This window comes from Coenobita brevimanus, chromosome 25 (genome assembly GCF_032717465.1).
Source record: "Coenobita brevimanus isolate Jiangsu-jjx chromosome 25, ASM3271746v2, whole genome shotgun sequence".
Taxonomy (NCBI): domain Eukaryota; kingdom Metazoa; phylum Arthropoda; class Malacostraca; order Decapoda; family Coenobitidae; genus Coenobita; species Coenobita brevimanus.
In genome coordinates, this window is record NC_136978.1 from 37,880,321 (window position 1) to 37,907,039 (window position 26,719).

A 26,719-nucleotide genomic window follows, 5' to 3' on the forward strand; every position below is an offset into this window, starting at 1 on the left:
CAAGGAGCAGGCATTCCATCATTTATGATTACCCTGTGTCCCTTGCAGAAATGTTTTTGTTTTTTGCCCTGTTACTTTTGATGGGTATTGTATGTAAAAACAGAATTCCGGCATACTGGACAAGGGACCCTATCATGCAAACACCAATATTTGGCACAATTATGAACCATAATAGGTTTCAGCAAATTCTAAGCCGCCTCCACTTTTACGATGCTGATGATCCTGTAAATTCAAATGACACAAATAAGATGAGGCGAATTTGGTTGGTTTTTGATCACCTATGGCAAACATTCCGTTCCTCATTTTATCCCTATAGAGACCTTGTCATAGACGAGAGTCTCGTGTTGTGGAGAGGCAATATTTCCTTTCGGCAGTACATACCCAGCAAAAGGCACCATTTTGGGTTCAAGATCTTTGTTATGTGTGACTGTAGGACTGGTTATATGCAAGACATAGTCCTGTACACAGGTGCACAGACAGACATAATAGATGATCAGAGTATTGGACTGTATGGAGCAGTGGTAAAGACAATAATTGAAGACTACCTTCATCGTGGTCACGTCCTTTACCTGGATAACTGGTACACTAGCCCTCTTCTTGTTCATTATCTACACCTGCATGACACGGGAATCTGTGGTACTGTCAAGGTGAACCAGTGTCACATGGTCAAGGTGGGGTGGAAACTAGAAATAAATGAGGTGGTAGTCTTCCAGGCTAACAATATCCTAGCTACAATGTGGAACCACAACAGAGTACACAGCCTATTGTCCACGGTTCACCGCCCATTGATGCACCGTACAGAGTCTGTGGATTACCGCAGAGAGAGGAGGCGCCACATCTGGAAACCTGAGTGTGTCCTTGATTATAACTTGAACATGTGCCTGGTGGACCAGTCAGACTCCATGATATACACTGTCAAGTGTGCCAGGACCACGATGAAGTGGTACAAGAAACTCTTCTTTCACCTGCTAGATATAACTGCCATCAATTGCCACCACCTGCATGCCATGACAACAGGAGTGCAGGAAACCTTTGAAGGGTTTGTCAGGGAGTTTACAAGTGAGATTTTTGCAAGGTATGCGGTCGAGAGGCTCCAGCAACGCACATGCACTGGCCCTGCTGCCCAAACTCCCCTGAGAATATCCGCCCGCCATTTCCCCACTCCTATACCTCCCCAGCCAAATAGACCTAGGCCCCAGCGCAGGTGTCATGTGTGTAGTAATTTCCGTATGAGACCCACCACTCAGAGAAAAGACACTCACTATGAGTGTGTAGAGTGTGACGTGGGTCTCTGCCTTCACCCTTGTTTTAGTGAGTATCACACCTTGATGCAGTTCTGATCAGGTGTGAATGCGATATAACGCTCATACTCAGGAATAAATGCGACATACAGACGCTTAGTGTAATTATAAGGCCTGTAGATATGTAAATAGTAGTATGGAAGTGGAAACGGGTGTAATATAAGTGGAAAATTATTATGTAAGTGAATAAATATTTTCCAAGTGAAAACGTTCCAAGCAAGTGTATATAGAAGCGAGATTCTGACACTCAGTGGAATAAAAAAGGCCCGTAAATATGTAAATAGTTTTATAAAGTGGAAACGGGTGTAATGTAAGTGGAATGTTATGTAAGTGTATAAAATTTATTACCTAAGTCGAAACATTCCTAGCGAGGGTACTTTGATGCGATATTCTGATGCTCAGTGGAATAAATAAGGCCCATAATTATGTAAATAGTAGTATAAGGTGGAAACGGGTGTAATGTAAGTGGGGAAGTATATTGGAAGTGAAGAAATAAAGTAGAAGCTGAAACACGAGTGGTAGCGAGTATGATTGCTAAGTGAATAGGCGCTAGAATTTCGTTCAATACCCTCGAAAGGAATGTAAATAAGTGAAAACATTTACATTGGTTGAGAAAAGGTTCAATGTAAAAAAAAACAATACTATGAAAGTAGAAAAATGATAACGTATATTGATAGAAGAGTCATAGCGAGTGCTCTGAGTAAGCAGATGTGCGCAATACTTATGCTAAATGTCATCGTAATGAATGAAAACAGTCGAAAACATTTACATACAGTAAAAAATGGTAAAATGGTATTAAAACAGTATTATAAAAGTAGAAAAAATATGTTTACTGAAACAAGAAACTTAGCAACTAGCGTGTGATCAATATGACCAAACTCGCTATGCTTGCGCGATGAAACAATGCTTATTATTCTTATATATATATATATATATATATATATATATATATATATATATATATATATATATATCATTGAAAGCCATTATATTGTTGTTGTGATTGTTTATTAGTTCAAAATCAAGAAATGTAGATGTGTTCTTTGTTGTTTCTCCCAAAATTACCTACCATGGAAAACGTGAGCACCTCATACGTCAGTGACAGAATATGATACCTGGCGAGGGGTACCTCTCCTGTTCCGACCACTTATGGACCACAGTAAGCCCTTTCTCGGTGATTTTCCTTTGTTTCTTAACAAAAGCGGAGGTTTTAGCCAAAATTTTTTTTTTTCCAAAATAGCTCGGGATTGGGGGGTATTGGAGGTGCAAAATCGGTCGGGACGTGATGGGTTAAATACTCATTTATGTCTATTTTCTCTTTCCCCACAGTGGGGTGGTACTACTACTCTGCGGCCAGGTTGTGCTAGGAAACATTCTGCCACCGTATTCCCTGCGTGTCGTAAAAGGCGACCAAAAGGGGCGGGGTGAGGGGACTAGGGACCCCCTCATCCATTTTTTAGCTCCTAAAAAGAGACAGGCCAGAGAAAGGTATGGGGGATTGAGTTATCCCCATACCCTGAATATTGGGTCTATGAATGTGAGTGGATGTAGTACGATTGTGGCTAAAAGGGAGAAGATTGGGAGAAGGTTTGTGAGAAGAAAGTTGGATGTGTTAGCTTTGAGTGAAACGAAGATGAAAGGGAAGGGTGAGTCTATGTTTGGAAGTGTGAATGGAAGATTGTCAGGTGTTGATAGAGGAAGGGCAAGAGAAGGTGTGGCCTTGTTAGTTAGTCCGGAAGTACAGCAATGTGTGATTGAATGGAAGATGTCATCGAGACTGATGTGGGTGAATGGAAAATTTGAACTTGAGTTGTGGGTGTTTGTGAGTGCATATAGGCCTGGTAGTGAAAGGGATGAAGAAGAGAGGGAGTCTTTCTGGAATGATGTTAATGAGTGTCTCCAGAGTTTTGGAGTGAATGTGAATGTGGTAATGATGGGAGATCTGAATGCTAGATTGGAAAATGTAGCAGTTGAAGGTGTAGTTGGTATGCATGGTGTGCCTGGAAGAAATAAAAATGAGGAACGAATGATAGGGATGTGTGTTGAGTGAGAGATGGTGATTGGAAATACGCTGTTCGAGAAGAAAGATATTTATAAGTATACATGGGTGAGACAAGAGGGTGGAAGGGTTGTTGATAAAACATTGATGGACTATGTGGTCGTGTCTAGGAATGTAATAGGAAGATTGTTGGATGTGAGGGTTCTGAGAGGGGAGGGTGGAGGTATGTCTGACCACTACCTGGTCGAGGGAAAGTTAAGAGTAGGTAAGAGATGGGTGAGAGCTAGGAGGGTTAGGTGTGGCAGGGAGGTTTTGAGAGTGAGTGACTTGGATAAAAGAGAGAAAATGATAGAGTATCAGGAGAAACTGAAAGATGAGTGGAACGCAGTGAAAGATCAGGAAAATGGCAGTATGGAGGAGGAATGGCAGTTGTTTAGGAGTGCTGTGGTGGGGCATGCAGAAGAGGTGTATGGTGTGAGACGTGTGGGTGGTGGTGTATGAACAGGAAGTGAAAGGTGACGCGAGGAAGTAAGTATGGCTGTGGCTGAGAAGAAACGTGCATATGAAGTGTGGTTGCACAGGAAGGATGAAGTGTCATATGAGAGGTATAAGGAAAAGAGGAATAGGGCGAGAAGGGTTGTGCGTGATGCTAAAGTGCCAGCAGATGAGATGTGGGGTAGGCGGCTGACTGAGAATTTTCAACAGAATAAGAAAATGTTCTGGAAGGGTGCAAAAAGGAGAGTCTGGAAAGGAAGAGCGAGTAAAAGCAGAGGATGGAAGGATGTTAATTGAGGTGGATGCAGTAAGGAAGAGATGGGCAGAGTATTTTGAAAGATTGTTAAATGTAGAGGAGGAAAGGGTGGCTGAGATTGTGGCGGATGGAAGGGTGCAATGAATAAATGTGTTGGGAGAGTTGAATGATTCTTTGATCACGAAGGAGGAAGTGGAGAAGGCAGTAAAGGAGATGAAAACAGGGAAAGCTGCAGGTATGGATGGGTGTGCTGTGAAATGCCTGAAGGGTGGTGGAGTGACTATTGTTGACTGGTTAGTAAGATTGTTGAATGTGTGCTTTGTGAAAGGTATGGTGCCAATTGACTGGGCTAGTGCTTGTGTGGTCCCGTTGTATAAAGGCAAGGGTGATAAGTATGAATGTACTAGCTTTAGGGGTATAAGTCTGTTGAGTGTTGTAGGTATTGTGTATGGTATAGTGTTAATTATGAGAGTTAGAGAGTGTAAAGAGGGAGTGATTGGTGATGAGCAGTGTGGCTTTAGGAGAGGGAGGGGATGCGAGGATCAGGTGTTTGCTGTGATACAAGTGTGTGAAAACAATTTAGCGAAAGGCAAGGATGTGTTTTGGGCATTCATGGGTTTAGAGAAAGCGTATGATAGATTTGATAGGGAGGCTTTGTGGACTGTTTTAAGACTGTATGGACTTGATGGTAGGTTACTAAAAAGGGTGAAAAGTTTTTATGTAAATGTAGAGCGTGTGTTAGAGTGGGAAATGCTGTGAGTGATTGGTTTCCCGTGACAGTGGGGCTGCAACAGGGATGTGTGATGTCGCCTTGGTTGTTTAATATTCATATAGATGGTGTTGTAAGGGAGGTGAATGCAAGAGGTTTAGGTGGAGGTCTGAGTCTTGTGAATGTTGATGGTGCAGAGTGGAATCTGAAGCAGCTGCTGTTTGCAGATGATACTGCACTGGAGGCTGATTCAGAGGAGAGATTGAGACAGTTGGTAGAGGAGTTTGGAAGGGTGTGTGAAAGGAGGAATTTGAAAGTAAATGAAAATAAGAGTAAAGTGATGAAGTGTACGAGGTTGGTAGATGATAGGGGGATGAATATAGTTTTGAATGATGAGTTGCTTGAGGAGGTAGAGTGTTTTAAATATTTAGGGTCACATGTTGCTGTGGATGGAAGAATAGATGCAGAAGTGAAGTTTAGGATAAATGAAGTAGGTAAGGTGCTGGGAGGAATGAAAAAAGTGTTTAGATGTCATTCACTTAGAATGGATGTAAAGAGAAGGCTATATGAGAGTGTTGTGGTTCCGACTGCATTACATGGGGCTGAAACATTGAATATGGGTGTAGTAGAGAGGAAAAGTTTGAAAGTAATGGAGATGAGGTGTCTGAGGAGTATGTGTGGAGTGACGCATATGGATCGAGTGCGAAATGATGAAGTGCGAAGGAGAACTTGAGTTGTTTGGGAGATGGCTGGTAGAGTTGAGCAGAGGGTGTTGCGATGGGATTTGGGCTTATGGAGAGAATGGATAATGAGCGATTGGTGAAAAAGATAACTAGATCTGATGTGAGAGGTGTATGGCTGAGAGGAAGACCCCGAGTAGGATGGATGGACAGTGTGAAGAAAGCGCTGGATGTGAGAGGGATGTCTGTTGAGCAAGGAAGAGTGGCTGTGCATGACAGAAATAAATGAAGAGAAATTGTGAATGAATAAATGATGACGAACCCCTGAGGGGATATTCTCCCACATTTGGTCTGATCAGCAAGTCAGGTCAGGTGCGGGTAAGGGGATTGGTCAGTTATTATGTGGCAGGGGTAAACCAGCTCTGCTCTCAGGCCCTGCAGAGGATGCCACTGATTGCACTGCACAGTTGACCCTTGTGCGATGTGGTGCGGTGAGGATCTGTCCCTTCTCCCCATTGGGGCTAAGATGCGAATGAATGTGTTAGAATGGATGAGTAAATGGGAAGTGTGTCGTCCTGTCTCGGCTGCCTCCCTTTCCTTGTGGGAAGAAGCCTAGGTATATTGATAGATAGATTCTCTTTCCTTGTGATGCATTATATAGCATAATCAGTTTCCTCTTTTCCTTCTCTCTTGCACTCTTGGTAAGTTCAGTTTTTCTAGTCTTTCTTCATAGTTAGGTCCCTTACACCCAACTTGTAGTGGCCCTTTGTAGTTTTTTGTTCTTATCTATATATTTTTTAAGATGTGGATGCCAGACTACTGACTCATACTCCAGGGTTGGTCTGATGAATGGTGTTCTAATCTTTCTCAGCATGTCTTCAGTTATATGATTGTGTGAATGTTATCCTCATATTAGCAAGTAGTGTGTACATGTTCCGTACCTTCTCATGGATGTGGTCAGCCGGAGATAGTCTGTTATTGACAATCACTCCTAGCTCCTATTTTCTGATATGTGTAGTGTCGAACTTCGTAGTGTATAATCCCAGTCTGTTTTTTTTTTCCACTTTTACCAAACTTAAGTACATGGCATTTGTTCACATTGAATTCCATTTGTCATCTACTGTTCCATTCATGAAACTTATTTAATTCTTCTTGTAGCTTTCTGCAGGAGTCTATGTTTGTAGGCTAATTCTCCTTTGTATTTTTGCATCATCAGCAAACATACTAAGATACATTCCATTTCCAATGTTACTCTTAGTGTCATTTATATATACAAAAAACATAGTTGGTGCCGGCACTGAGTCCTGTGCAACTCTGCTAGTTACTTCTCGCCATGATCAGCAATTTCCTTTTGGCACTGTTCTCATTTCCCTTTTTCTGAGAAAATCTTGCATCCAACAGAATAGATTACCTTGAATTCTTCCTTAATGGTACAGTTGCCATAAAAGTCTTTGGTGTGGTACTCTGTCAAATGGTTTCTTGAAATATAAATAGATACTGTCCACCCATCCTTCTCTTTTCTGTAATGTTTCTGCAGCTCTATCATAGTAGCTTCATAGATTAATATCACATGATTTTCCCTCTTTAGAACTGAACTGCCTTTCTGTTATCATATTGTATTTTTCCAAATGGTTTACCCAAATTTATCTTATCAGCTTTTCTAGAATCTTACATACAAAACTGGTCAGGGATATTGGATGGTATTTGAGGTGATTTTGTCTATTTCCTTTCTTGAATGGGGAAACAGTGTTTTCTTTCTTCCGAATATCATGTCGTTTACCTTGACTTAAGGATTCCTTGAATATTAAATATATATGTCTGCTTAACTCTTCTGCACATTCATGCAGCACCCAAACTGAAATGTCGTCAGGACCATTTACTATTCCTTTGTCTAATTTACTCTGTCCTCCATGTACCTCTTCTTTCGATATTCGTATATGCGGTAACATGTGTGGTCATGCATGTTCCTTATCATCTCTCTAAAAATTACTTTCTGTAAAAGCTGACGGGAATTTTTTGTTAAGTACTTCACAACTATCTTCTTGGATATACAGTAGCTTATCCCCTCACATAACACATTAATGTAATAAAATGAAGTTAGTATAAAGTGCTTTAACACCCCTTCCTCCCATTCCTTTGTAGAGTGTCCTTCTATTGGAGAAGCTCAGATATGGTAACCGTAAGCTATGACTGCCACTTAATTTAACTTCTGAGTCCTCGGATCTTAATGTAGTCACTGAGCATCTCATAACTTGATTACTTGTATTTCTTTCATCTAGGCAAACTGGTCTGTAATCAGCTTGGATGATATAACTAAATTCATCGACACCAGTGAAGTAAGGTGACATGCTCTTCGAGTTTATTCTCAGTAAAACTGTGGCAATTTTATTCAGTGCAGGAAAGACTTCTTCTGAAAGGGTTAAGGAGTCCTATATGTAGCCCCTCCATTTTAAGAACTCTATTCTGAATAAAAACATATGGAATTTACAAGAACACTCTTTAAAACAGGTCATCTGAGTCAACAGTTAACTTCTTTAATACCTAAAACCTGGATGACAGCCACAGTCATCATAAAAAACAAGGTGTTTGGCGTGAATCAGATGAAGGACATAAGTGCCAGCATTTGAAGTCCTACCCATTTTCTATGGTGCCCAGTGTGTGATGTAGGCACTGCTAGTCTTCCTCGGGAAACGGGAGAGGTGAGAACGATGATCTCCTATTCCACATAGTCCAGTTCACTTGCTGTTGTGAGCAACTGAGGGACCCCTACCACCTCCACCTATGCCCTGCCTTCCATTTAACCCGACGCATCCCGACCGATTTTTCACCAATGACCCCCCGCCATCCCGATTGATTTTGGATTTTTCTTTTTTTGGTTGAAACCTCCGCTTTTTATGAGAAACAATGGTAAATAAAAAAAAGTGCTCACCTGATAATAGAAGTGAGCTGTACAGGGGACCCTCCCCACACATGGTATTGTCTTCTCTGGAGCCGTGCTGCTGCTGTCCAGTTTTCTATGGTAGCGGTAACTATTGCAAACCACTCAGAATAGGTAGATATTTGTTCAATTGGTATGAATTTATATGCAGGACAAGAATATATTGGTTATCACACAATAATATAGGCAACATAAATGTTCTTTCACTCACTGAACACATCAACATGCCGCACCTTCCTTGTCGACATTACCTCCTCATCACTTCTGCTTGTTTCTTCCTCTGGTGCCATGTAATCTTTGTCCTCCACATTGTCATCAATTGGAGAATCACTCTCGCTTTGAATTTTGTACTGTGGAGTGACATGTCTTTACTGGCGAGGTCACTGCTAACAGGTGAGTCGCTGAGAAAATGGCGTGTGGGAGGGGAGGTCATGCGGGGCCAGGCAGTGTTGCTGCCTGGCGGCGGGTAAAGGAAGGTCTCCCACATATTTCTACCAAAAATCACCGGAGAAACTTGAAAAATGTGCAAATGACGGACCTCACAATTGCAGAATGGACGAGTACGTTGACGGGTGTCAGCGAGAAAAAAAAGTTCTGATGTATCCATACGTTGACAGGATGTGGCAGGTTAACTGGAAGAGTTTCAAGGATGACCGTATCGTCATCACTGAGTTGAGAGACGACATGTGAGAACAGAAGTTACTATATAAAGTATAAAGTGATGTGCCCCCTATGGCCCCCAGCATCTTTCCCATCACCTTCACAGTGCTAACCCATTATCATCCTCTCTCCATCATCCAAATTGCCCCAGTCTGATGCTTCATGGGTTTATGGAGAAGTATAATTAATATAGTCTAAATATGTACATAGGAGTAAAAAAAAATGGTGATACAGAGAAAACAGGAAATATTGAGTTTAGAGAATATGTGTTTACTAAAGTAAGGACTCATATTCATTTACAGGGATAAGGTTGTAAAAAAAAACAAAAAAAAACAGAAAATAACAAAAACTATGGTGCTGATAATAAGTGCAATGGCAAAAACAGCACAGAGATTTTGTATGACCTGGTGCAGGAAACAAGTGTTGGAGTAAAAAGTGAAAGTCATAATTCAGGCCAAGTAGGCTAGTGTAACGTGTTCTTCTATCGTGTTGCGGTAATGAAGTCCAATGTAACGTGCAGATTTGTTGTGAAAGTAAACTAGTAATAATTTTGTGCAGTTCTTATTGTGCAGTAAGAATTTAGCCAAGTAACTGTCTTTTCTACATAAGAATTTAGAATATAAGGAGAAGTATGGGTATAAGAAAACAAGCTCAGTGACAGTGAAAGTGACCTATGAATTCAAATACAAATTAATATTATAATAAACAATTTAAGTATTCGTGATATACATGCTGTGAAGTGACAAAATAGTTAAACAAATTATTTTGAAAATAAGGAAAACAGTGGATATAAGAAAACGACCTAAGGGTTAATTAAAGCGATCTCACACGACTCAGTAAAATGTACTTGCAGGAAAGTTAGCGACCTTTGTGGCAAATAATGGGTAATAAACCTTGGAATTTCGTTTATCTCTCTCACCTCATACACCACTGGGCACAGTGCCACTCTCAAAAAGCTGGAAGAACTGGAAATAAACTGAGCTTGCCATACATATACAAATCATTCATGTGGCAGTGGCAAGGGCCAGTGGAGAGGAGTGTCAAGGTCAACCTGGGGAAGGAGTGTGAGGCAGTGTGAGTGGGGAATCCCCATCCCGGTGAGACAGGCATATAGCCTGCACACCTAGCTACCGACTTTCCCACATGCACAGACAGTGTCTCAGGCAACCAGCTCCAAAATTCCCTTCATTCATCATTCCTACTTCTACAGTGCTTCCACCTAGAGACCTAGGGACACTTGCAGTGGAAAAAAATTGCTAAGTACTATGAACTTTAACTGAAAGTACTACGACGCGCAGTATTTACGGAGCTATGGTTGTTTGAAAACAGGCTGCTTCTTAAAAAAAGATATATATATATATATATATATATATATATATATATATATATATATATATATATATATATATATATATATATATATATATATATATATATATATATATATATATATATATATATATATATATATATATATATATATATATATATATCCCTCTTGGCTCAAGAGCATTAAGAGTATAGTTCTTTCCTAACATGAATATAATTGTCTGGCAGTAGTAAGAAAAATGAAAGGGATACCCTCCTCATGAGTACTAGGACTTATCTCAGTAGAACAAAAGTTGTCTGCAAGTAGCCTAAATACCAATATCTTTCTATACTCGTATCAGCAAAACGACTAACTCCTTCACAAAGAGAAACCTTTCCTAAATTGATTAACCTCATTTAGGGATAGCATGAAAGTATGAAAAAAGACGTCACTGGATTGTTGGGATATAAAAGCCACATTCACCTACCTGTGACATTAATAATATATACCCATGAGTCTATTTGAAAGAGTGTGCTTTACTCAATAAACTAACACTTTTACCTGTAGCAGCATTTCCCTCAGCTAAACAAAGTCATACGTACGTAGACTGCATATAATACCCCCGAGAAAACAGGGTACAATCACCTACCAACGACCTCAAATACCCAGACCTAACAGTCCTTCTGGAAGCTAGGGTACTCTTCAAGCACCTCAGTTTTGTTCCATTAGCACATCCCTCAGATATACAGAATTGTAAATGACCTAAATGAAGTACCCTCAGGAATACAGGGTAGAAATCACCTACCTACGACCTCCATAACCTTGAGCTGTGAGTCCTTCTGAAAGCTGGGGTAGTCTTCCAGCACCTCACACTTGTACTTGCCGCTGCTGGCGTGGGAGACGTTGTGCAGCACCACCACCTCACCCTCAGATTCTGCCTTCTGCACAACAACAAGAAGGTGTATTAGTAGCTTTTCTTTAGTACCCTACAGTAGAATTAATATGGAAAACAAAATGGCTGTTACACTCTAAGCCAGCCAACTGAAGTAGATTCTTACTGTCTCCTAACAGTTGACCCTAATTGGCTGAGTAATTTTTTTTTTCTAGTTAATAAGATGATGATCTGTGTCACATAATATGTTCATTTTTAACAGTAAATTTCACACAGTCTCCCATGGATGTCAGTTGGTGGCTGAGAAGGTATGGCTGTACGGACAAGTTGGCTGGCATTAAGTTTATAGATAAGAAAATAGTAGGCTGTTACTGTGTATTATTATTTTTTCCTGAGTTAATACATCCATGCCACCAAAAATATAGGGACATTACTAGATTCTCTTGACAACCCTTCTGCTGCAATTAAAATACACACACACACACACACACACACACACACACACACACACACAGAGTAGAACATTAGTTCCTTTTGCACGTCCAATGCGATAAGCAGACCTTTTTTTTTTTTATGCGAGGAAGAAGGAACCAAAGGCCATGAGCCCGCAATAAGAGTTCCCTCCAAGAGAAAAACAAAATACAAGAGAGAGCCAAGTTCAAGATCCATTCATTTCGAGATGCCTGGACACACTGTGTTTGAAAGACTGGAGATCATAGGCAGCAGGAAATACAGACAGAGGAAGACAGTTCCAGAGCTGACCCGTTGCATAAATGAAGGACTGGGAGTAACGGTTAACTCTTGCATTAGAGAGTTGGACAGAAAAGGGATGAGAGTTTGCTGCTACAAGGGTGCTATGCGCCAGTCGTAGAGGTGGAGGAATGTATGCAGACAGTTCAGAGGAGCAGTGACCATTAAAGTAGCGATAGAAAAGAGATAAAGAAGCAACAGTGCAATGAAGAGACAGAGGTTGAAGGGAGTCAGTAAGAGGAGGAGAGTTAATGAGACGAAAAGCCTTTGACTCCACCCTATTGAGAAGAGCTGTATGTGGGGAGCCTCCCCACACATGAGAGTTGTACTCCACACAGGGGCTGATAAAACCCCTGTATAGAGTCAATAATTGTGCAGGGGTAAAGAAAGAACAGAGTCGGCTTAGCACACCCAATCTCTTGGAAGCAGATTTTACAAAAGATGTAATATGATCTTTCCAAGATAAGTCTCGAGTAAATGAAACCCCAAGCATGTTCAAGGATGATGCAGGATTAAGCTGAATATTATTAAACATTAGTGGGTATACCTGTGGAAGATTTTGTCGGGTTGATAGGTGTAAGAACTGAGTCTTAGATGCATTAACAACAACCATATTATTTTTACCCGAGTCAGAGATACGAGCCAAGTCAGACATTAGGTGTGCCATAGCCTCATCCCTTGTTTGTTGAAGTAACAGCTGAGCCGGGCGTTCCGGGAACTGAATGGAAAGGTGAAGGGTGAAGTCATCAGCGTATGAGTGGATAGGGTTAGATGTACAGCTTAGAAGGTCACTGATGAATAAAAGGAAGAGAGTTGGTGATAGGACAGAGCCCTGAGGAACACCACTGTTAATAGATCTAGGAGAAGAACGATGGACGTCTACAACAGTGGCTATAGAACGACCAGAAAGGAAACTAGTGATGAAGGCACAGATAAAAGGATAGAAACCGTAAGAGGGCAGTTTGGAAATTAAAGATTTATCCCAGACTCGATCGAAAGCCTTTGAGATGTCAAGTGCAATGGCAAAGCTTTCACCAAAGTCCCGAAAGGAGGATGACCAGGAGTCTGAAAGGTAGGTGAGAAGATCGCCAGTGGAGCGTTCCTAACGGAACCCATACTGACGACCAGAAAGAAGATTGTGATAGGAAAGATGTCTTAAAATTTTTCTATTGAGAATTGACTCGACAACTTTTGAAATACAGGACGTTAAAGCAATTGGACGATAGTTGGAGGGTTGGGAGTGGTCACCCTTCTTTGGGACTGGCTGAATGAGAGGAAACATCCAGCAAGAAGGAAAGGCACAAGTTGACAGACAAAGGCAAAGAGTTTGCCTAGGCAGGATGTAAGCACAGAAGCACAGTTCTTGAGAACAACAGGAGGGACTCCATCAGGCCCATATGCTTTGTTAGTATTGAGGCCAGTGATGGCAGAAAATACATCAACTGAAGAAATTTTAATGTCAGTCATGAGGAAGTCAGAGGCGGGAAGTGATAGAGGAAGAGCACCGGAATCGTCTAAGGTGGAATTGGAGGAGAAAGTCTGTGCGAAGAGATCTGCTTTATCAGTAGAGAAAATAGCTACAGAACCATCAGAGTAGAAAAGAGGAGGGAAGGATGATGAGGTAAAGTTGTTAGAAAGGTTTTGGCAAGGTGCCAGAAGGAGCGCGAAGAATTCGAACTGGAGAGTTGAGAGCATTTAGTACGGATGAAATTATTTTTAGCAGAGCGAAGAACAGACTTAGCACGATTCTGGGCAGAAACGTAAAGATGATGTGATTCAGGGGTGGGTTGGCTCCGGTACCTTTTGTAGGCCCTCTCCTTGTTGCGGACAGCATTAGAACAAGCGTGATTAAACCAAGGCTTTCTTGCGTTAGTCAAAGGATATGAGAGAGGAATGTATGCTTCTATGCCCGAGAGAATAACCTCCATAATGCGCAAGGCACACTCAGATGGCTCCCGGCCATGGAAACAATATCATTTCGGGGAAAATCAAAGAAGTACTGCCTGAGGGCCTCCCAATCCGCGGCTCCAATATGCCACAGGCGACGTAAAGTACAGTAAGTGTAATTTTTTCCTGTTGCCCATCTACGTTTGCCATAAAAAGTGTATAAGACACTTCTTCTTACTTATTCCATCGCGACAGTGGGAAACAATGTTGTGCAGAAAAATGCATCATTATTTTTTTCTCTGTCAACACTTTTATGCAGTTAGAATAAAAATAATAGCTACTCGTATCAGTAGGTATGAATATAAAGGGCATTTCGTTCGTGGATTATTCATTGTGAATCTATCTTTCTATCTAACTATTGCCAGACGCCTCAATCCCGTTCGGGGTGGCCACAAACAAATCGCCTCCACGTCGCCCTGTACCCCGCCATCTCACTGCCCCGCTCCCAACTCACACCCCCCTCTCTCATATACCTCTCCACCCCATCTTTCCATCTCATCCTCGGCCTCCCCCTCCCTCTTCCCCCCTCCACCTCACTCACACTCTCTTCGTCAGTCTTTCACCCTGCACCCTCTCCACATGGCCAAACCACCTCAGTGTATTCCTCCTAACGTTTCCTATCACATCCACATCCACACCACAACGCTCCTTTATATTCTCATTTGTCAGCCTGTCTCTGTGACTCCACAGGCTCCTCTTAAATAACTCATTTCCACTGCTCTCACTCTTGACTTGTGTCCTTCCAGCAACGTCCAAGCTTCACTTCCATACGTTAGAGTTGGTATCACAATACTGTTATGTAGTAACTTTTTCACTTCCATGCTCTCTTCCCTGCTTCTTATCACTGCTTTCAAAGAACCAGCAACCTTTCTTCCCTGCTGTACCCTTTCAAGCACTTCACCCTCCAATCCTCTATCCTTACTCATCAAACTACCCAAGTACTTAAACGTACTCACATTTTCCAATTCCTCACCATCCAACCTCGCTGTACATTGACTTCACCTCTCTCAAAGACTATCACTTTACTCTTCCCTACATTCACCTTTAGATTCCGTTTCTTACACACTCTCCCAAACTCATCCACCAAGCCTTGCAGCTCTCCTTCGTCTTCACTCAACAACACAGTATCATCTGCAAACAACAGATCATCTTGGTAAAAAAAAAATAAAGCAAGATTGCTAGCATGCCCTCCCCCCGTTTCATTATCAGGCATGAGAAAATACACTTGATATTAGTACTGTAGATTTTTCTCATTTAACTCCTCTGCAGCGGTCAATAGAGGGGGGAAAGGTGGCAGGAAGAGGGACGCATTATTAGCTTTTCCCTCCTTCCCCTTCGGCAGACGAAGAAGAAAAGAAGTTAGAGTCATTTCTACCAGCTGCAGGAAGACCATTAATCCCATCATTGTAATGACTGCTTCATCTGGAGATGATTTACTTCTGTTTAGATATCTTTCGAATGGGAGGGGATGGATACTGTCATCTTCAACCTGTTCTCTGCGAGAGATCTTTCCATAATTAAAGATAAATCGTCTGGAGGTAACATGAATAAACTAAATTTGTATACATGTATCACTGTAGGGAAGAGGAAACAGATAGTCGTTTTTGTGCAAAGTACCAATCTTCTCTCAGAAGTGCTGACCGCAAAAATCGAGTTTCAATCTAGATTCCCCAGCAGACTGGTAGGTTAATAGAGATGGAAGTGGGAGTACTTCACCTGGCCAAGCTTCACACACACACACACACACACACACACACACACACACACACACACACACACACACAGAGTCATATTTCACAGAGTACGTCCCTTCCACACCAACGCCACCACCAACATCACCGCCAACAACAACGATAACCATGATCAAGTTCATCATCATTATCATCTCAGCCGTGAAGATAGATATATAATCATATTTCTCACTGCAGGGAATTATGCAGTGTTGTACAGTGCCTGGGTAAAATATTGCTTCATTTTATGTGTTATAAGTTTGTCTAAAAAACTAGGTCGCCCAAACAGAAATTTTTACAGGGCAAACTCGGATATTATCAAACATTTCGGAAATTTCAGAAATGCAGAACGGTCATATATTGATATTAGATCGTGTACACTCCGTTATTTCTCCAAATCTTCTCATGCCAGCTTCTCATATCAAAGTTTCAGAAATCTGTTGTCTCTATTTCTTTGTGTCTGTTTTTTTTTTCCATTTTACTCCAGTTTTTGGCTGTTACTGCCCCCTATTCTGAATCAAAATGACTAACTCTCTCTCTCTCTCTCTCTCTCTCTCTCTCTCTCTCTCTCTCTCTTTCTCTCTCTCTCTCTTCCGTCTTTATTGTGTAGTAACAGGGCAGAACACGGAGATATCTTAGGCTGTCAAAAGGCTGGCAAGGGAAAGGCTGGAAGGAAAACACTGAAAGCCGTATTAAAGGCCCAGGTATGCTCATGTGATGGAACTTTGAAGGGTGCTCCCTGAGTTCCCAGTGTTGGTTTGATCCTGTCTTGAATCCTTATTTAGTAGGAAGATGCAAGACGGAAATTATAGCTCCTCTTAAGTTCATGTTCGCTGTCTATCCCGAGGGTCTGGAAAATTTGAATCGTCCTCATAAGACAGCTGTACATTGCAGGTATTTTGCAGGGAGATTTCTTGGTTTCCGAGGTTGCTATAGCTTTAAATTAGAGTCTGGAATGCAAGGTGAGAGCTTTGCATTAGAGTCTGGAATGCAAGGTGAGAGTTTTGCATTAGAGTCTGGAATGCAAGGTGAGAGCTTTGCATTAGAGTCTGGAATGCAAGGTGAGAATGAGAAAAGAATGTAGGAAGAAATGTAAAGAGTGTAATTTTTGCAATCCCTTGCGTCTTCAAAATTCTGGTGATGTTCCTGAGACAAATGCATTGCAGGGTGTTTTATGAGTGTCTGATGCTGGTATGGTCTTGTATTCGAAGCCTTCCTAGATGAGAAAAAACTCAAAATAGTGGAATTTGAAGAGGTGATACAATAGGATAGCCTAGGATGGTTCACTAACTATTTTGCCGCAGTTGATCCACGTGGGAATTTGCTCAGAATAACAACTGGCGATTTTCATCAGTTTAAATAAATACCTAACAGTCTAAGTTTTTACAGATAATCCAAGTAGCCTTCCTTTCCTATTGTTACAACCAGGAATTCATACAAACATCCGAAGAATTTGTTCAACTGGGAGAAATCTTAGCAGTCTAAGGAATAAAGTTAGTGGGATCTTCTGGTATAATTATTAATATTTTAAGACATGTCAGTGAGTTTTGTGGAAGGCGAACTATGAATAACGAAATTCAAACCATCACACTGAGCCCTGCTAGAACCCAGGGCGATCTTGTGTCCTTTCGTGTAGCAGACCATCGGTCCTAAGCTGACATGAATAATATCCTCAGGCCTTGGATATTTTGTATGCCATTGTAGTTACTTGAAACATATATTCGCATATGGCAGATGTTATTCTCAACACAAATTCTTCCCTTAAATTTTATATGTACTTAAATATTTGCCGTCCCACTTGACGCAGGTCAACTCACATAACGCATTATTTGGACGTTTAATCATAACATAATACCTGAAATGCTAGCAAAATGCAAAGATATAAAACAAATGATGTACTTCATTCCACCGTAAATCTTATACATTCATTTATGTGTTATCATCATCATCACCAACCGGACCTCCTTTCCCACCCTAGGACAGGGTGAGAAGTAGCAACGTCCAGACAGCCTAAGTTGCCCAGTCCCATAGGCCACGCTTCCAATCACTCATCATTCAAGCCCCCGGAATCCTGGTTCTATCTGAAAACCCAAAACTTTCACATTCTGTAGCTTCACATGACCGTATCCGATTGAGTCAGTCCGGACTCTGTCACGTTAAAAAGGGGTGTCAAATCCCTGGTCATGCACTTTTCACAACATTCATCCAGCCAGCTTGATCTCTTGTCAGTTACCTAGCCTCATCAACTTCCATACCTCTCTTCCTCACATCCTCATCCACCATATCCCTTCACCTTCTTCTTGGGCTACCTCCCCTCCTCCCTCCTTTGAATTCGCTCAGATATACCATTTCACCACTCTATTGTTATCCATTCTCTCCACATGATCATACCATGTCAGTACACTCTCTTCGATGCTGGTGTCCAAGGGCTTCTTGACTCCGCATTTTTCACGAATCACATTATTTCGTATCCTGTCCACTCTCTGTACTCCACATGCATTGCTCAACAGTCCCATCTCCACTGCTCTACCTGTTGACTTCATTTCCATGCCACACCATAGTCTCACATCCATATGTTACAGTTGGCACTAGCACTCCTTCGTGTGCGCCTCACGTAGCTCCAACACTGAAGCCTTTGTTTCTTATCAAGGCCTTCATAGCACCAACTACATTCCTTCCTTGTGTCACCCTACTTTCGACTTACTTTGCAGATTTTCCTCTCTTTTCTCTCACATTACCCAAGTATTTGAACTCTCTCACCAATTCCAGTCTCTCTCCATTCACTGTAGCATCACACTAAGAGTCACCTTCTCTCTCGATTACCATCACTTTACTTTTTTCTACATTTACTCTCAAGGCACGACGCTCACCGACATCAGTAAAACACTGCACTGGTCTACCAAGTTTTTGTCCGGTATTTGCATATAGCACTGCATCATCAGCATACAAGAAATTTGTGATATTCCATTCCTCGTCATTCTTTACCAACGCCAACGCTCAAGTATTCATGTTTTTAATTCTCTCATCACCCCTATCATATATATGTTGAACAACCATGGGGACATCACACAACCTTGTCGTATGCCCATATTGATCGTGAACCATTCCCTGAGATGCGCATTTACCCTTACATTTGCCTCACTACCATCATAAAAACTCTTGACGGCACCTAGAGGTTTACCATCTACACCACATATGCGCAAAACCTTCCACAATCCATGTCTGTCTACACTGTCACATCCTTTTTTCCAGATCCGTAAATGCTATAAACACCATACACTTCTTCTCACAAGCCTTCTCCACTATCTGTCTCTTTGCAAATATATGATCCACACATCCTCTGCCACTCCTAAAGCCACCCTCTACACTTAGTCATCTCTGCATTCACCTCATCAACTCCAACTGCTTTCCCATTTTTCAGCCGCTTCACAGCGTTTTTCACCTGTGCGAGTGTCACGTTTCCTGGCACTGCATTCCTTCTCTGCACATCCCCAAAAACAATCATGTTAACAGTAGCTTTGCTCTCTCAATTTCCATTCATCAGACTTTCAAATTATTTTTTCCATCTAGTCCTTACTTCTTCCCCATGAATTAATAATGTACCACTTACGTCCTTCACACTTTCACGTTTCTTTCCGCTGTCACTTCTACATTTCCGCATCTCTTTCCAGAATAACGTCCTGTTTTCAGAATAGTTTGCATTCATTCTTATTTCCAGATCATCATTTACCTCCTTTTTTCTCTTCACTAGTCTCTTAACGTGTTTCTTGCGATCAATCTATTCAATTCTTATTTCAAATGAATCCCTGTTTTGTAACCACTTTAGCCACTTCTTCCTCTTTTCCTTCACTGCTCTCTTAACCTTTCCATCCCACCATGCCGTACCTATCTTCTTTGTTGTTACTCTTGCCACACCACACACCGCTTTAGCATTCCTACCTAAGCAATCCCTGTATCCATTACACAAGCTGTTTAGATCTATTTCATTCCAATTCACTGATTCCAACCCTTCCCTTACTTTTGCCTCGTATCCATCTACCATTTCTCTAATCCTCAGCTTCTCGACTTTCAGTCCTTCTCCCTGACTGCTCCTTTCTCTCCTGGTCCACCTCACTCCTCTCAGTTTGATCCTGCACACCACAATCATATGAACTGACAGACTTCCACATCGTCCTCTCACTGCCCTCGTATCAGCAACCACTCCCAGCATCGACCTCTTTACGAGCACGTAATCAATCAGGCTCCTTTCAACACGATCCCCTTTCCCTCTATACCATGTATATTTATGTGCATCTTTGTGTTTGAAACACGAGTTACAAATGCACAACCTCTTTTCCTGACATATCTTTCAGTCGCTTCCCATTGTCATTTTTCTCCTGGCACTCCATTACAACTCATTAAGTCATCTTCAGGACCAGTGCCTACTCTTCCATTCACATTGCCCATTACGATCACTTTATAGCTCCTGGGCATTTCTCCCATTGCTTCATCCATCTCATCGCAAAACCTGTCTTTCTCTCTCACTCCTGTCATCACACAGTGCATACGCTACAATCACTTCCATTTTCACCTTCTCAAATTTAAACTTGACATACATACATTCCGAGTTGACACATGTGAAATCTTTCATTCCACTCTGCCACACCTCATTCATCAACAAAGCAACTTCTTCCTTGCATAATTTTTGCCCATTCATGCCCAATCTTACATATTTCACACCCTCCCACTCCTCCACTTCACATCCTTTCATCTTTGTTTGAAGCAATATCATCACGGCATATCTTGCATTCTTGAACACAATCACCACTTCGACTCTATTGCTCTCCTTATTTACACCTCTCACATTCCACATGGCCATGCGGATCTACCCATTTGGTTGGGGTCCTGGGCAGGTATTGGGTCCCCCGAGGCTCTCCAAAACATTTGCAGTGATAAAGTGATTTTAGATAGGGGAATCTGGGGGACACTTTTCCCGTCCAAAAACCCATTATTTGGTTACCACCCAGCGTAGTAAATGGTGTCCTGGGTACAGGAAACCATTTGGCTTTTCAATCAGTGTACAGTCCATAAGGCATCCCTACACTGAGTGAGTGGATGATGGGTGCCCTCACCTACCACACATTTGGGGGATGCAGCCAAGGTATATATATATATATATATATATATATATATATATATATATATATATATATAGATAGATAGATAGATAGATATAGATATATATAGATAGATAGATAGATAGATATAGATATACAGATAGATAGATAGATATCCAGGGGCAGGATCTCACTGCTACCTGGCGCATTCCCCAACGACGGATAGGGAAAGGCCTTGCATATATACGAGGTACTGTCTTAGACAGCACGGACCATGGGACCTCCTATAGATATACAGGGCTCCACTCAATATACTGAATAAGGTGGCAGGGAAGTTACATCTCACCAAAAACTATGTGGCAGCGAGGTGAGATTATTTGTCACAGTCTCACCCATCACATATGAATGCAACTGTTAATGATTTCACAGGCATTCCAGTTGGATCATTGTCTACTAAAGATCCAACTGCAGTGCCTCCAGTGCTTATGGGCAGTGTGCCACAGAAAGTAAGTAGGCACTGCCTCATCAAATCAGAGACAAAGACAACCCACAAGCTCATTTTGCCTATTTAAATAGGCACAAAACTGTTTCCTTATATAAAGTTATAATAAAACAGTTTATCATTTAAGCATCATTTACTCTTGCTTGTTTTTCAAGGAAAACGTTATATTTTTTTTCTCCTGCAAAGCTAGCTTTTCATATTGTATGTAAACACTGAGCATCTGGAGAAAGAAAGTGAACCTTTCTGAGTGATTTACACAAGATGTCTACGAGAAGATATGTGTTGCACTATGATTTACTAGTTTTACAAGCAATTCCTGTAATGCATTTCTTCAAATAAGCAATGGGTTGAATAAAGATATGTGAATATTAGATCAGGCATAAATAAAAACTGATATTTCTGTATCAACTTGAAAGCTGATGCCCATCTAAATTGGCACCATGAAGACCTTATCAATGATTGCCCATCTAAATGGGCACTATGCATTACAGTGTTCTATACTTCCCCATGTGTTATTGAAGATTTCTTTTAGGTATGAGGACAAATACCAGGTTTAGATTATATTATTTTTTTTTTACAATGCTAGTAAATCTCTAAGTGCCCTTCTATAACTATTTCAGGTTTGTAAATGTTGAAGATGCAATTGCCTACTTGGACATACAGCTGACAAGGAAGACATCGCAGGACTCGACATATTATTAGAACCACCTGATGACAGGGCTTAATCTGATGCCGATGATCTGAGTGAGGATGTTGTTGATGTGGGTGAGGAGGATGGTAAACTACTAGGAGCAAGAAAAATAGCCAAGCCTCCTCATGTTGAAAATACGAACAGAAATGTGTGGATTGAGCCTTCTTCATCTCAGACTATACCTAATAACTTTCAAGAGGGTGAAACAGTAGGTATTGATGAAAGTGAAGAAATGCAACCATCAAAAAAAAAAAAAAAAGGAGAAGAAACCTACAAAGACAAGCTACACGTGGAAAACGTGTGACTTTGATGTAACTCCTGACAAAGAGGAGGGAGTACTCAAATCACACAATCCTTCTGTTTTGCATGAATGGTAAAATGAGGGAGTCAAACCATTTGAAGTGTTCAAGAAACTTTGGAGTGATGATTTAATGAATATGATCATGACAAAAACTGACCAGTATCACCAAGCAGTTTGGAAAGGAATTATTTATTACTGTGGAAGAGCTCTACAAAGGCTTTGGTTTATTTCTACTTTCTGGATATACTGTAACAAAGTGCCATATTGTCACCTCTACTGGCCGAGGCAACCTGGCACTCGAAACAATGCTGTTACTAAGTGTGGAGTGTGGAACGGGAGTCAAAGTTTGATGAAATTGTATTGAACCTCCACTATACAGACATTTAAAAAAAAAAAAAAAATCTAAAATCTAAAAAGTGCGGCCTCTGTTCGATCACATCAACAAGATCTTTGACCTTGTCCAGCTAATTCCCATGACACAGGCAATGACTGAATCCATGGAACCATGTTATGGTTATCATGGGTTCAAGCAGTTAATAAGAGGAAAGCTTGTGTAGTTTGGGTCAAGTTTGGGTGTCACTGTTCTCATGAATGACTTCTTGTGAATTTCAAATGATAAGAAAAAAAAGATAGAGGTTATCTGGAGAGCATGACCCTTGGTGAGTCAATAGTACAAAGCATGGCTCTGAGAGTTGTCCGGTAGTAATTAAAACAATGACAAATTTTTCACAACACTGCCTCTGCTTGAAACATTTTGGGAGGCAAATATCAATCTTACTGGAACCAATTGGAAGGATAAAGTAACATCTTGCTGTAACCAATCGGAAGGATAAAGTAACATCTTACTGGAACCAATCGGAAGGATACAGTAACAAGTCTGTTCTTTGCTCTGCTAAAAATTATTTCATTCGTACTAAATGCTCTCAACTCTCCAACTCGAATTCTTCCCACTCCTTCTGTCACCTTGCCAAAAACCTTTCTAATAATTATACCTCATCATCCTTCCCTCCTCATTTCTACTCTGATGGCTCTGTAGCTATTTCTTCTACTGATAAAGCAGCTCTCTTCACTCAGACTTTCTCTTCGAATTCCACCTTAGACAATTCCGGTCCTGTTCCTCCATCACTTCAGCTGATGTATTTTCTGCCATCACTGGCCTCAGTACTAACAAGGTATTTGGGCCTGATGGAGTCTCTCCTGTTGTCCTCAAGAACTAGGCTTCTGTGCTTACACCCTGCGTACGTAAACTCTTTTGCCTTTGTCTTTCAACCTGTACCTTTCCTTCTTGCAGGAAGTTTGCTCTCATTCAGCCAGTCTCAAAGAAGTGTGACCATTCCCAACCCCTCTAAGTATCGTCCAATTGCTTTAACATCCTGCATCTCAAAAGTTTTCAAGTCTATTCTTAACAGAATAATTTTAAAGCATCTTTCGTATCACAACCTTCTTTCTGATCGTCAGTATGGGTTCCGTCTGGGACGCTCCACTGGCGATCTTCTCGCCTTCCTTTCAGACTTCTGGTCATCGTACTTTCGGGACTTTGGCGAGAGCTTTACCATTGCACTTGACATCTCAAAGGCTTTCGATCGAGTCTGGCCTAAATCTTTAATTTCCAAATTGCCCTCTTATGGTTTCTATCCTACTATCTGTGCCTTCAATTATAGTTTCCTTTCTCGTAATTCTATAGCAGCTGTTGTAGACAGCCATTGTTCTTCCTAGATCTATCAACAGTGGTGTTCCTCAGGGCTCTCTCCTATCACCAACTCTCTTTTATTCATTAATGATCTTCTAAGCTGTAAATCTAACCCTATCCTCTCGTATGCTGATGATTCCACCTTTCACCTTTCCATTCTGTTTCTACAACGCCCATCTCAGCAGTTACTTCAACAAACAAGGGATAAGGCTATGGCACACCTAATGTCTGACTTGGCTCGTATCTCTGACTGTGGTAAAAATAATCTTGTTTTTAATGCATCAAAGACTCAGTTTTTACACCTATCAACCCATCAAAATCTTCCACAGGAGTACCCACTAAAGTTTAATAATATACAGCTCAATCCTGCTTAATCCTTGAATATGCTTGGGGTTTCATTCACCCGGGACTTATCTTGGAAAGATCATATTACATCTCTTGTAAAATCCGCTTCCAAGAGATTAGGTGTGCTACGTCGACTCCATGCCTTCTTTACCCCTGCACAGTTGTTGATTTTATACACGGGTTTTATTCGGCCCTGTTTAGAGTACAATTTTCATGTGTGGGGAGGCTCCCCACATACAGCTCTTCTCAATAGGGTGGAGTCAAAGGCTTTTCGTCTCATCAACTCTCCTCCTCTTACTGGCTCCCTTCAACCTCTTCACCCCACTGTTGCCTCTTTACCCCTTTTCTATTGCTACTTCAGTGGTCATTGCTTCTCTGAACTGTCTGCTTGCATCCCTCCACCTCAGTGATGAGTGCATAGCACCCGTCTCCTAACAAAGTCTCATCCCTTTTCTGTCCAACTCTCCAATGCAAGAGTTAACTGTTACTCCCAGTCCTTCATTTATGCAATAGGTCAACTCTGGAACTGTCTCCCTCTGTCCTTATTTCCTACTTCCTATGGTCTCCAGTCTTTCAAACTCAGTGTGTCCAGGCATCTAGAAATGAATGGATCTTGAATTTGGCTCTTTTTTTTTTTTTTTTTTTTTCTTGGAAGGAACGTTTTGTGGGCTCAGTCTTTAGTTCCTTCTTCCTCGCATAAAAAAAAAAAAAAGTGTTCCTTTTTCTGAGATCAAGAAGAGTGAGTGGGGTGATGCAGAACTGTTCAGAGAAGGATATAAGAGAACTGCTGTGTCAGTGGAATGACAGCGAGGTAAGACTGGCCACTATTAAAATTAACACAACTTCTCTCAGAATGAGAAAAAGCAGGCGTTGGTTGACAAAGAAAAAAAAATTTGTGGTAATACCTCAGTCGAAGATAATATTGCAGTTCAATAAAGGGATGAGTAAGATAGACCTGTTCAATCAGTTCAGAGGAGAACATTGAATATCGTTCCAAAAACATGCATGGTACTATCCTCTGTTCTGGTTTCTTCTGAATTCCTCAGAAGTGAATGGATGACTACTCTACAGAAAAAATCACAAAGGCACCAAATTGGACGTTTTGAAAGAGATTGTCGGTGTACTTCTTGAACCCTTTGAAAACCCAGGCAGATCTACCATTTAGAACACATGAACATGTGAGGTATGACTGAATGGACCACAATATAGTAATGGGTGAAACAACACAGGTGTGGAATCTGCAAGAAAAATGTGAAACCTTTATGAACACAATGTCATGTGGCCTTGCACATTTAGTGCTGGGTTAAGTATCATACACAGAAATAACCATGTATTTCGAGAGTCAGAAGTTGTTATCACAATGCTCAAAGAGTCCTCTTTGAAATACCTATCATATACCATATAAATTTTGATTTAACATTAGGATAGTGACAGCTAGAAATGATCTGTGGTCAGTTTTGAATCAGTGTTATGATGCAAATATCTGTGGAAATTCTCTTTATCTTCCAGGTTACATGGAAATACTTATTTAGCTTTTGTTGTCAGGATTCCATTTTATAATAATACAAATCATAATAGATAGGAACACAAATGTGTAGTCTTAAAGGTAGTCAAGGTAGGTGGGAAAGGAAATATGTCAGCAAGAGTTAACCAAAGGAAATGTGTCTGCAACTTCAGTTGGAAAGGAAATGTGTCTGCATTCCCGTAAGGAATGGCAGATGTGCACTATGTCACCAGAAACACTACATACACACAGACACACGGGTCATGGGGTTCTCGAACACTCGAACATGTGTCTTGTACACGTGACGCAATCCCTCCTAGAGGAGTCAGGAAGGATTAGAGAGTGAGAAAGGGGCTAGCTATAGAACCGAAAGGTTGTACAGAGAGGGAGAGAGAGAAGGGGTCTAGTGAGACAAGTCTGGGAGGTAACAGCAGGACTCTACTTCATGCTTCACTTGTGTGTGAGAGACTTTAGTTATTTCTTTCAAGACAAATATAATTATACTTAGTCCCATACTCATCTTTACTTCTCCTGTCATTCCATGGCAATGGGAACTAAGATTATCTACTTACAAACCTACTCACGTATAACTACCTCTCGTCCAAGAATATAACTTACGCATAACTGATCTACAAAACACACTACAAGAAGTTACGAAGTCCTACATTGTTTATTTGTATATAATTTGTTCAGATATAACATGACATTTTCATTATTATGTTTCATTTACTGTACTGAAAACAATACAATTATTCAAGATAAAATTTTGGGCCATGGTACTGTATTTGGTCTTCATAAGTTCCTGATATTCCTATTGCATGGAGTTCATTTAAGTGGGCACTTCAGAATTTCATAATGAAGGAAGATCGAACTAAAATTTATACATAAATACCAGTTTTAGGCCATATTGAGCTAGCTTGGTGA

At 41.0% G+C, this 26,719-nt stretch overlaps 1 protein-coding gene across 1 annotated transcript in view; it reads right to left on the minus strand.

Annotated features, from left to right (window-relative positions):
- The window catches only part of LOC145393819 (uncharacterized), a 126,986-nt gene that overhangs the window by 43,584 nt on the left and 56,683 nt on the right, over nucleotides 1–26,719 (minus strand). Inside the window, exon 2 of the mRNA XM_080267865.1 lies at nucleotides 11,153–11,288. Coding sequence (XP_080123991.1) covers nucleotides 11,153–11,288 — 136 coding nt within the window. The remainder of the gene's footprint in view (nucleotides 1–11,152; nucleotides 11,289–26,719) is intronic.